At 40.9% G+C, this 12058-nt stretch overlaps 1 protein-coding gene across 1 annotated transcript; it reads right to left on the bottom strand.

Moving 5' to 3' along the window:
• Nucleotides 1–1667: 1667 nt before the first annotated feature.
• On the bottom strand, nt 1668–11714 carry LOC119272576. The gene is made up of 9 exons (XM_037554043.1): nt 11685–11714; nt 11361–11435; nt 7936–8442; nt 6880–7206; nt 4494–4591; nt 4363–4391; nt 4207–4268; nt 2642–2908; nt 1668–1757 (listed from the first exon to the last, which is right to left on the bottom strand). Exons 1-9 carry the CDS (start codon nt 11712–11714, stop codon nt 1674–1676), a joined length of 1479 nt encoding a protein of 492 aa, XP_037409940.1. The 3' UTR covers nt 1668–1673.
• Between the last annotated feature and the right edge of the window lie 344 nt (nt 11715–12058).

Genomic DNA, 12058 nt, shown 5'->3' with positions numbered 1-12058 from the left:
TACCTTTTTTTTTGAGACAAACCGAACACGTTACCTGAGGGGCGAACAAACGCGTCGATAAATTTTGGGTCATGCGCACCCTCGCTAGGCCCAATCGCCCGGCCCAACGTGTCCAACCTAGTGCAAAAGTTTTCTCACCTGCTTTCTTACCTGAGTGTCGACCTGGCGTGGTGGCTAGCGCGCTCCGTTATTGTTCGGCACTTCTGCAGGTCGCCGGTTCGATTAACCCTTTTTCGCCCAAAATAATAGGCATTTATGTGATTGCGTATAAAGTAAGGGGGGTTTCTGCAAAAAACATGCCACGTAGGCACCTGCCAAACGGGCCCGTCGATCAGATACACCGTCAATACGGGTTTATACACGATTTAGACCTTTTTGTAACGGCTAGCCTCAAACTTGGTACTGACGTGTAAAAATTACCAATCTTGATACCAATTCGCCATCACCGTCCTAAATGTGGTACTATTGTGTAATTAACTCCATGCATGTGGCTATTGGCAACTGAAGTGACCGCCGTGATCCTACTTCCATTTCTTGCCGTGGTGGCCTATGTCTACCAAGTACTACCAACGGAGAGCAAACGGCATGATGACGTGTTAAATAAAACGAGATTGAATGAAAGATTAGTCCTTGTTTCTAATTCTCAAGTATATATGTACATCTGGAAGAGATGGAAAAATAGGTGCTTGTTCGAAGGTTTCCTTCCAGAATGCCTTTTGATAATAGAGAGAAGGGACATGACTGTTGGACACACCCTTTGCTAATTACGGTTTGTTAATTAGCATTTGCTAATTAACAATAAACATGTGCTAATTTATTTCTAACAGATGCCACCAGGTCGATACTCCAGCATATCGGAGTAATTTAAGTGTGATACTATCCACATGCTATCTTTCTTTTTGTATCAATTTGTGAATCAGATTTAGACCGACATTTATTGGCATGATATCCATAAATTGCCGCCGTCACGGTTTTATTTGTCACTTCTAAAGATGCTATCTGATGATGTACCAGTGCACCTCAAAGGTTACGGCCGTTTATCACGACTGAACCCCAAGTCAGGAGTTTGTGAGCACGGCACAAAAGGTTATCCTGGCAACTGGGTTCATCAGATTTCCCAAGAAACATAAACGAGCTGATTTAGGAAATGGAGAAAGATGGCATGTTTGTTAGAAAAAAGAATTCAATTTTTTAAACTAAGAAAGAAAGTAACTGATGAAGGATACCTGGAAAATGAATTCTGGCACATTCAAACACTTGGTACGGTGTCTAAATTTGTTTTATGCAAATCAATTACAGTCATCTTGCTCAGGCTGCCGCTGAGCTTGGTTACATAAGAATTAGAGTCAAGGTTAAAGCTGAATATGACATATGTTCCACACCTCCATGCCCATGTCAAGCCTCAGAAAGATATATACTACTACTTAAACAGACAACAGTTTTAGATTAATAACGAGATTGCGAGCATTAATAGACAAGGATCAAGCATCCACTATGGTGGGTAAAACAACGCAGCTCGATAACCTTCTCGACTAACTGCAGGGAGAGCCGATGCTCGTCTCAGCAAACCTGCACAGTGAATTTGCCAAACAGATATCAGTGCAGCTCAACCTCAACATATCATGTCCAGAAGCTTTGGACTGGCAAGATATTATACCTTCCTGCTCAGGTCTTCATACGCGCTTAAGCATCTTCAGGACAGTCGACGCAGCAGTACGAAATAACCTTCTGGATCGATAATTACTTGCGGGCATCGGCTTAGGCAGGGCCGAGCCGGCAAATCGGAGGCCCTGTGCAAAATTCTAAAATGGTCTCTACCGTGCTTAAGAAACACTACATAAACATAACTATAGTAATATAAAAATCACAATATCTTACATGCCAACTGAAAATATCAAGAATTATACCTATTCTTGGTTGTATAGTATTCACTTAAACAATATCATCTTTCTGGGACCAAGTTAAATCCTCTATTTTTTTGTTTGTCCAAACACTTTTGATAACGAGATTCATGTTTTCTAAACGAAGACATGACTTGCCACTTGGATCTGCAATACTAAACGCCTAATAGATGAAAAGAAAAAAAAATCAACCACAAGATTTTAGTACGACTAAATAGCGGGCGGAAAGCGAAACTCATGGTAAGGGATCACAGGATCACCGATTATTGACGCGAAGATGCTTAAAAATTCGGAGATTGAAAGATGACCTGACCTTTCCTTGCCTTCAGAATACCGATGAAACAGATCCTCCCTGTGGGCTCCTGTGTCCTGTCTCCTAGAAAGAATCTACCACCTTGGATTGGAACTGAAGTACTGAAACATCTCGACCGTGGATTCAACACCAAGAAAAGAGAACTGGACAGAGGAGTCGGGAGCCCTAACCTGCCGCGTCCAGCGATGGCCGCCAGCGCCAGACGAATGGACGAAGGAACGCCTCGTCGCTTCGCTCGTCTCTCGATCCATGGATGAGGCGTTACCCCCGACGGCCCGATGGGGGGCTTCTTCACGCGCGGCAGACGCAAGGAACAGAGGCCCATATCGAAGACTGAAGGCCCATCTATACAGAGGAAGTAGTACTATTGTGTAAAATTTTGGGGCCCTCAAAAACGGGGGGCCCTGTGCAGCCGCACAGGTCGCACCCCCCTGGGCTCGGGCCTGGGCTTAGGTGCTACTCTCGGATAATTCCTCTCCAACATGCCAAGACGAATCTCAGAGTGCCTTTCAGCTCTCAACTTCTCGGAGCTACCGGAATAATCAACCTCACGAGTATATATTGGTAACTCTTTCTTCGGTGCATAGGGTGGAAAGATCTTTGAAATAAACCGAGCTGTTAACACTGATCTCCATATCGGGAAAAACTGATTTCTTGCATACAAGTGGCTATCTCGTGGTTTCTTTGTCACAGCCTGGTTAACACGTAAATAATCAAGATATCAACGTTAACAACAGACACAATACATACATATTATAACGTGATCAAACAAAATGTACAGGCCCTCCTACGGTACATATTTTAACATGATCAAACAAAATGTACAGGCCCTCTTGAGGTTTAAAAGAGGACAAATAAAAATCAATCCACCGCCACCCCCTCTTCAGGTGTAGAAAAAACAAATAAACGTAAACAATGAAGATATCAACCTAAACCAAGATACACAAAGCCTGCATATGGATTACTATGTCATGAATCACGCACAATACAATAAACAACAGTCTTGATCAAGCACTTTGATTTACCATTTGGTCTGCAAAAATCAAGTGCTTAACAGCAGGTGTAGACAGTATAACCTATAAGCCCGAGACCCTAAACTCCCATAATAGACCAGATTTTCCCCTTCTTTGCTTTCTTTTGTTAATTCAGAGTACAAAAAGGAACAAAAATGGCATGTGTCTTATGCATACACTTTTACTACAACAAAACAAGATCATTTGCATATCAGTTGTCTTGATAAATATTAAAACAAGAGTTTCAGCTCTGGCCATCATAGAACTCTTGCATTTGTACACGCAACACTAAAATATGCGGAAACATGTTTTAGAGCCTATGCACCCGGGTACTCCTTATCCAACCACTCATTTCTGCATCAAGATTCGTGCAAATAATTTTCTCTTTTTTGTTTCTCTCATATAGAACATGTATTTGTACTTTCAACTTTGCAGCACAACAAAGCTTTCTATGTAGAATGTGGGATAAAACTTACAGATTTTTTGGTCCAACATAAATATACAAAATGAGATTTTTTTGATTAAAAAATCTTATTTTTCATATTTATGTCGGACAAAAAAATCTGAAAGTTTTATCTCACATTCTAGTTACGAAGTTATGTTGTACTGCAAAGTTTGAAGTTCAAGACATGTTTTATATGAGAGGAACAAAAAAGAGAAAATTCCATGTAATAAGGTAGTTGTGTAGCACAGATCTCAAAGCAACATTGGAGTGTTAGGATAGTGAGGCCCGGGTGCATAAGCTCACAGAATCTGCATTCCTAAAATATGGGATGATCCGTGAAATTGTAGCCTGAAAACTTGAATGTCACTCTCACCATCCAAATGAGTTCTAACACAATTTCTCCTCAGTCTCAGCATGTAAACAGCAGAAAGAAATTAAAACAGAAAAAACAAATTCATAAAAAAACTAATAATCAGCATGCAGCAAAATAAGAAACAGAAAAATCGAGAGGAACTCAAGTTCAAATATCCTTACACTTTTCTCCTTGACTTCCAGAGTAGGTGATCCAGTGGCTGCCTTGGTCAAACCTGTGTTCCCTGTTTCCCATGACAGAATTATTACACCTTATTTTGCAAAACTTGTAAAGCACATTTAAAATATCAGACTGTGAACCATGTTCATGTAACATACCGGCTGGCTCGCCACAGTCATAAGGGCAGCTTCAAGAGCATGTAAAAGAACGAATAAAAATATTGCAAGTAATCATCTACAGAAACAAAAAGTTAACAACCATAGAAGCAGAAAGCATGAAATAATCAGACCAGTCAAGGTCTTCAATGCAGATTTCTTTTCCACTAGGACCAACATCACAATTCAGGAGAACTGCTGAAACTTTTCCAAGGACCTCCTCATGAGATGCCTACATAAAATTCTTCTATTAATCCAGTAACAATAGTAATTAAGTTTATCATTTTGGTTTCATTTACTTGATAAGTACCCAAGCCTACTCAACTGATGTGCTATCTACTAACCTGTCCCATAAACCCAAAATGGCAATGTCTACCACTACAGATCTCAAATGTCCTTAACAGACACATACCAGTACACTTTTATCCTTGACGCTATTAAATCTTCAGCGTTTGTAACCAGGAGACAGCAATCAAGATGGAAGTCACTGACAACAAACAAGACTAGCCATCTTATGTGCCAACACATAAAGTGTGGCCACTTGGTGGACTTGCATGAGGAGAGGATTAAGGAGATGCATGTAGGGAACATTGTTGAAATCATTACAGACAACAGGATCAGATGGTTAAAATTATTACGGACAACATGGCAATAACAAGGCAACGGGAAGGATGCTAATGGACAAGCATCCTCAGTTATAAACTTATAATGCACCCCTTGTGCTGTCAACTGTTTGGTCCTAATGCTTGAGGACATTAAGTTGAAGGAGTGGATTGTCAAAGCCAAGCGTGCGAGAGGACATTGATCTATAGAGATTTTATTTGAAGCTTCTTGATAAGATGAGGAGGCAGCGCTAGTGACAAAAAGATTCTGATACCCATGGTTACTTGGTTTGCCACCACTTCCTTCACTTTGCCAAGTTTAGTGTTTACAGGTGTTAAAAAAAATAGTGTTTACACACAAACAAGAGGCTTTCGGGAAACTGCTTGTTGGTATTTTTGGCACAAGCAAGTTAGCAAAAACTGGAACCAGGAAACACATCACATCCATGAGGTTGCAATGTCAGACATTTCAGGCATTTTAGAATGCTATACTAAGGGCACCATATTCTCAATGAGCTGAGGCTAGTTGACCGCGATGGGAAGCCTGAAATGTCGGAGCTTAATGCAACTATGGACATTTGCACCGAAAAACAAATTCAACAAAGTCTTTGCGTGAAAACTACAACTATAGAAGAAGTTGATGGAAACCCATGACGAACTTTGGGAGAATGAATGGAGCAAAAGTGTATGCATTGTTTTCGAATCCTAGCTGATGATTTAACGTAAAAGAATAGGACAGTGCTTATGTTCATACGTTGAAGATGATGAAAATGTTTCCTTGTGATGAGGAGATGCTATCTAGTACTATTGATGTCTTGGATGATGAGTATGAACAAGTATGTGATGGTAGCATCAATACCTATACATCTATCAGCCTATCATGTCATGTGAAGGAAGGTGAAACAAGTTTTCGTGACTTTCTTCGTCTATCATCTTTTAAGCTATGACTTTCTGTAAGCTAACTAACATAGAGCTTCTTTATATCTGTATTCATTTTGGCTAATTGATTCGCGAAGTCAAACGGGACCTAGCATTACAGCTCACTAAGGTTGCAAGGGCATAGCCAGTTAGTCTTTGTTGTTCATCCTCTGCCTGTGAGCGCTTAATTGGTAACTAGCTATGTAAGAATCCTATGTGGCGTCCGTTCTTCAATTTTGAGCCGCGTAGATCCAACCAATTAGCAGTAAGTTGACGCCAATATGAATAGGAAAGTACATGCCAGTGAAGATGTGGATGGTTTTGACTTTGAAGATTATCATGGTGGTGAAGAGACTAATGGTTGAGGAGGGGCGCTCAAATGAGTTTGGGAGTTGGATGATGGTGAGTGGGAGTGGAATGATCATCGGAATGACTTTTAGTAAATTGGGTTATTTTGTTGGTCTATCATCTTATGCCATAAACTTGCTACTATCACATTAGTTTGTCGGTTTATCACCTTATGCAATAAACTTGCTAGTTGATAACTGCTGCGGTGCAATTACTTTAATTTTTGCTTTTTTAAGTTACTACGATATTATTATCATTACTATTATTATTTTATTTCATTTCTGCACAACACCTAGTGTCGCCATGACAACATGACATTGACCAGACTCGCTTCAGAGTAGTGACAACTTTGCTATCTGACTTCAAACCGAAGAACAGGCACCCAAAGGTCAAAAATCCATATGGATCCAAACCAAATACTGGTCAGAGGAATCTAATAGAACAGACCTGAGAAAAAACTAGAAAGGTACAAAATGATTGAGATATAGATACTCTGTTCTTTTCCTTGTGGTTCGGCAAGGGAACAGTTGTACAATATCGTCTCACTATGATCAATATTTGAAGGTTCAAAAGCCAAACCATAATATATTAGAATATTAAGAATCGGGATGTCTAAATACAATAAAACCGTGATGAAATGAAAATGTGGTACCTCTGAGTGAGTTTGAATATATGCCTCAAGAGCTTCACCAGCTTTGAGAATTATCCTAACAAGCACCAATGCATTGATAAGATGTAATTTCATCTCCTTCAGCTGCTTTTTTGCCTTGGCATTTTTACCACTTCCTAATCCACACATAGAATCCTCGATACGAGCCTTGATGATATCAAACCCATTGAGATTACGGTATTGCCTTTGAGCTGCAAGAAGCAAAATAGCAGCAGGGACAAGCTTCCCCTGCTTGATGTAATTCCAGAGCTCATCAACTACATTATCAGTGTGAGCTGCAAGCGATCTAGTGGTGTCCAAGAAGATCTTCTGCACAAGTCACCAATACAGAACAGCTTGTCACTTAAAGTGCTTGTAGTATACATACTCCCTCCGGCTCGGTATATTAGTCGGGCACAGGTTTTTAGGTCTTTGATTTGACTAATAAAAAATGTATAATATGCCACAAAAATTATATGGTTAGAAACTACATTTGACAACAAATCTAAAGATATATTTTATATGTAATATAATACATGTTTCCCTAGTTAAATTGAAGACCTAAAAATCCATGCCCGACTTGTGAACCAAACCAAAGGGAGTAACAAAGATTGACATCAAACTCTGTCAGCAGGCAAAACTAACTTAAAACTTATACTTGCAGAGAAACTTGACTCATTTCCCATTGACTAAAGAATAACAGTGCCTCCTGTATTATGGACATAGGTACATCAGAAGTTTTGAAAGGTAAACTATCCATCTCACGAGTTGAACTATAATCACAGATTGTCAGTTCTTAAGCACTGTTAAGAGTGGTGGATTTAAATAACTGGGATGAGCTGAACTTCTTTATTGCTACTCCCTCCGTTCCTAAATATGTCTTTTTAGAGATTTCAAATGGACTAGCACATACGGCTGTATATAGACATATTTTAGAGTGTAGATTCACTCATTTTGCTCCGTATGTAGTCACTCGTTGAAATCTCTAGAAAGACAAATATTTAGGAACGGAGGGAGTATTATATAACCAAAGTATGTAAGGAGGGATTTAAGACAAACCATCTCAGGCAGGCAAAGCAGATGTATGAGCTTGTAGATGTACTCAACATTCCCCTTCCTGTAGTTCTCATCAACTAATAGGTTGTCCTCCAGATACTTATGCTGGCAGGTGTTCTCGATGGCAACATGGAGTGGGAGGAGGCCCTCAATGACTTTATTACCCGAGGTGCGCTGATTGGCTGATGCGCCATAGCGAAATAGTAACTCAACCATGTCAGCGGAGAATGACTCGGCAGCTTGGTGGAGGGGGAAGTACCCAAAGCTGGTCATGTAGTTGGGGTTGGCACGCACCCCGCAGAGCTTTGGCGACTTCCCCTCCAAAACAACATTAGCACAACGCAGGGCATTCTCTAGAATAATTAAGTCGAGGGTTTGTGGAATGATGACAAAACCAGAAACGAAGGACTCCCTATACTTCTCGAAGATGCGAAGGAAGCATGGAACACTATCCTTTTGGAGGACGGCCGACAAACGATCGCATATGCCATAATATTTTACGAGCGTTTCCTGACCAATCCATGTACAAAGAAAATGGAAGGCAATCAGTTCAGTTATCCAACTAACAAAGCATAACCGCAAAAGAATTCTACAAAGGCATTTTATGGCATTGAAATCAGAAAAAAGTGCAATTTTTCATCCCTCGGCTATTACATGTGTAGCTTTCAGCACTAAACTTTTAAGCCACCCAAAGTTGAGCCCTCCACTATGAATAGTTTGATACCATGCAACATTCATCTCTCATAATGGTTTCGAAAACAATTTTGAATTACATAGCGCCTACATATGTAGGTCACATCATCACCATATGTCTAGCAACAACAACAACAACAACAACAACAACAACAACAACAACAACAACAACAACAACAACAACAACAACAACAACAAAGCCTTTAGTCCCAAACAAATTGGGGTAGGCTAGAGGTGAAACCCATAAGATCTCGCAACCAACTCATGGCTCTGGCACATGGATAGCAAGCTTCCACGCACCCCTGTCCATAGCTAGCTCTTTGGTGATACTCCAATCCTTCAGGTCTCTCTTAACGGACTTCTCCCATGTCAAATTCGGTCTACCCCGCCCTCTCTTGACATTCTCCGCACGCTTTAGCCGTCCGCTATGCACTGGAGCTTCTGGAGTCCTGCGATGTATATGCCCAAACCATCTCAGACGATGTTGGACAAGCTTCTCCTCAATTGGTGCTACCCCAACTCTATCTCGTATATCATCATTCCGGACTCGATCCTTCCTTGTGTGGCCACACATCCATCTCAACATACGCATCTCCGCCACACCTAACTGTTGAACATGTCGCCTTTTAGTCGGCCAACACTCCGCGCCATACAACATTGCGGGTCGAACCGTCGTCCTGTAGAACTTGCCTTTTAGCTTTTGTGGCACTCTCTTGTCACAGAGAATGCCAGAAGCTTGGCGCCACTTCATCCATCCGGCTTTGATTCGATGGTTCACATCTTCATCAATACCCCCATCGTCCTGCAACATTGACCCCAAATACCGAAAGGTGTCCTTTCGAGGTACCACCTGGCCATCAAGGCTAACCTCCTCCTCACACCTAGTAGTACTGAAACCGCACATCATGTACTCGGTTTTAGTTCTACTGAGCCTAAACCCTTTCGATTCTAAGGTTTGTCTGCATAACTCTAACTTCCTATTTACCCCCGTCCGACTATCGTCAACTAGCACCACATCATCTGCAAAGAGCATACACCATGGGATATCTCCTTATATATCCCTTGTGACCTCATCCATCACCAATGCAAAAAGATAAGGGCTCAAAGCTGACCCCTGATGCAGTCCTATCTTAATCGGGAAGTCATCGGTGTCAACATCACTTGTTCGAACACTTGTCACAACATTATCGTACATGTCCTTGATGAGGGTAATGTACTTTGCTGGGACTTTGTGTTTCTCCAAGGCCCACCACATGACATTCCGCGGTATCTTATCATAGGCCTTCTCCAAGTCAATGAACACCATATGCAAATCCTTCTTTTGCTCCCTATATCTCTCCATAAGTTGTCGTACCAAGAAAATGGTTTCCATGGTCGACCTCCCAGGCATGAAACCAAACTGATTTTTGGTCACGCTTGTCATTCTTTTTAAGCGGTGCTCAATGACTCTCTCCCATAGCTTCATTGTATGGCTCATCAGCTTAATTCAGTTTCCATGGTCGACCTCCCAGGCATGAAACCAAACTGATTTTTGGTCACGCTTGTCATTCTTTTTAAGCGGTGCTCAATGACTCTCTCCCATAGCTTCATTGTATGGCTCATCAGCTTAATTCCACGGTAATTAGTACAACTCTGAACATCCCCCTTGTTCTTAAAGATTGGTACTAATATACTCCGTCTCCATTCTTCTGGCATCTTGTTTGCCCAAAAAATGAGGTTGAAAAGTTTGGTTAGCCATACTATTGCTATGTCCCCGAGACCTTTCCACACCTCAATGGGGATACAATCAGGGCCCATCGCCTTGCCTCCTTTCATCCTTTTTAAAGCCTCCTTCACCTCAGACTCCTGGATTCGCCGCACAAAACGCATGCTGGTCTCATCACACCATATGTCTAGCATGTCACGAATTTTCTCCATGATATTCCATACGTTTATTACAACGTTTGGGCATAAAAAAACTTAATTAAGAAAAATAAAAAACTGCAAGACAAAACAAATGTCGCCCTCGTATTTTTGTTTTCACTAGTCAATGTGTACGTGCAATGCACGTTAATTTGAAAGTATATTAAGTGCACGCGGCTATTAAGTAGGATATTATTTGCGTGTTATTATGTGATTAGCACTATATTTGGCATGAAATTAACTACACGCTAAACATGTTGAGCCCTCGACATTGAAGCAATCTAGGTCGTTGGATTGACATGATTTGATGGCCGAGATTAATTGGATCTGCCCCTTTGGATCTTTTTATATTGATATAGATAAGCATTGAGTTATTTCTGTATTTTACATTTTTAGAAGTTCTTTAATACAAGAAATGTGATTATGGGGATTTCTTTTCTAGAGCATTTCTTGTTTTCCAAAAAAAATTAGATCTCTTGAAATTATTACTAATTTTACAAAAAAATTAAGGGAACTGATAGCATGGCGGAAACTGGTGGGTGATGTGGCCAAAAGGTAGGCACCACGCCAGAGAACCGCTTTGGATTGGACAGAACCACTTTAGTGATGAAAACCGCACACTATTGAGGATTAAGGGAGCAACTTCGAGACGTTTGAGACTTTAGGATGAAAGTTACAATCAGATAATAGCTGAGGGATGAAAATACACACATTTTTATAATGTTGCAACATACAGGATAGCAAGAAAAGGCATTGCAGGAAAAAGAACAAGAATATTATTTAGATGCCAAACGGTAGTCAATCATACAAAATGAACAAGTATAAAAAAAAACCTTGGGAGTGCGGTCTGGGGCGATTATATTGGTAGCTCTTGCATGAGCAAGGAAACGCTGCAGTTGAAGCATGTACTGTAAAAATAGGAACTGTCAGTTAAGAACCAGCACAAAAAGAAGTGTAATAAGAGGGACGAAGTGGGATATATATCATTTGAGCATGGCTAGTTACTTCACCTCCCTCATATGTTGAATAGGACACGTCAAGGCAGCTAATGAGGGGTGAGGAGGAGGATGGGGAGGGTCCCATGGGTCATGCTCATCTGTGGGCGCTCCATCAGTTGTACCTTTACTATTATCTTCATGACGAAGAGTTTCCACTACCTCAGTTCCACGGACCGTTTGCAGTGGCATTGGCTGAAAAAGGGAAACATAAGATGGAATTACTATGCCAATCCAATTTACCACCCTGCTGAGATGCCAAATTCTAGTGTGCTACAGCTAGACAATATGAAAGAATGCAGAATGCTTGAATGTAATTCAGCAGAGGCTGCTGGGACCTAATGAGCAACCTAGTGGGGTATCCTTTTTCCGAGTTGATCACCCTTAGCCTTAGGTGCTAGTTTATTCAGATACGAAAGAACAAAATAGTAATCTTTGATCAAATGCAGCGCGCCACAATAGATCAGAGTAGTGTTGATATCTGAATTGGATCTTCCAAACAAGGTCACTTCTAGAATGCCAGGACTCCTAAGAAT

This window comes from Triticum dicoccoides, chromosome 3A, assembly GCF_002162155.2.
Source record: "Triticum dicoccoides isolate Atlit2015 ecotype Zavitan chromosome 3A, WEW_v2.0, whole genome shotgun sequence".
In the NCBI taxonomy this organism is placed as follows: domain Eukaryota; kingdom Viridiplantae; phylum Streptophyta; class Magnoliopsida; order Poales; family Poaceae; genus Triticum; species Triticum dicoccoides.
The sequence above is the reverse complement of the archived record's forward strand: the minus strand, read 5'-3'. Positions and strand labels throughout refer to the sequence as shown.

What these genes read in the sequence shown, in the direction of transcription:
- LOC119272576 (XM_037554043.1), bottom strand. Translation starts at nt 11,714, where the DNA reads ATGCCACTGCAAACGGTCCGTGGAACTGAG. An exon ending in TGCTTTGCCTGCCTGAGATG is followed by an intron (nt 7,207 to 7,935) that starts GTTTGTCTTAAA and finishes TGACTTGTGCAG; the next exon opens with AAGATCTTCTTGGACACCAC. An exon ending in ATATTCAAACTCACTCAGAG is followed by an intron (nt 4,592 to 6,879) that starts GTACCACATTTT and finishes AATTTTATGTAG; the next exon opens with GCATCTCATGAGGAGGTCCT.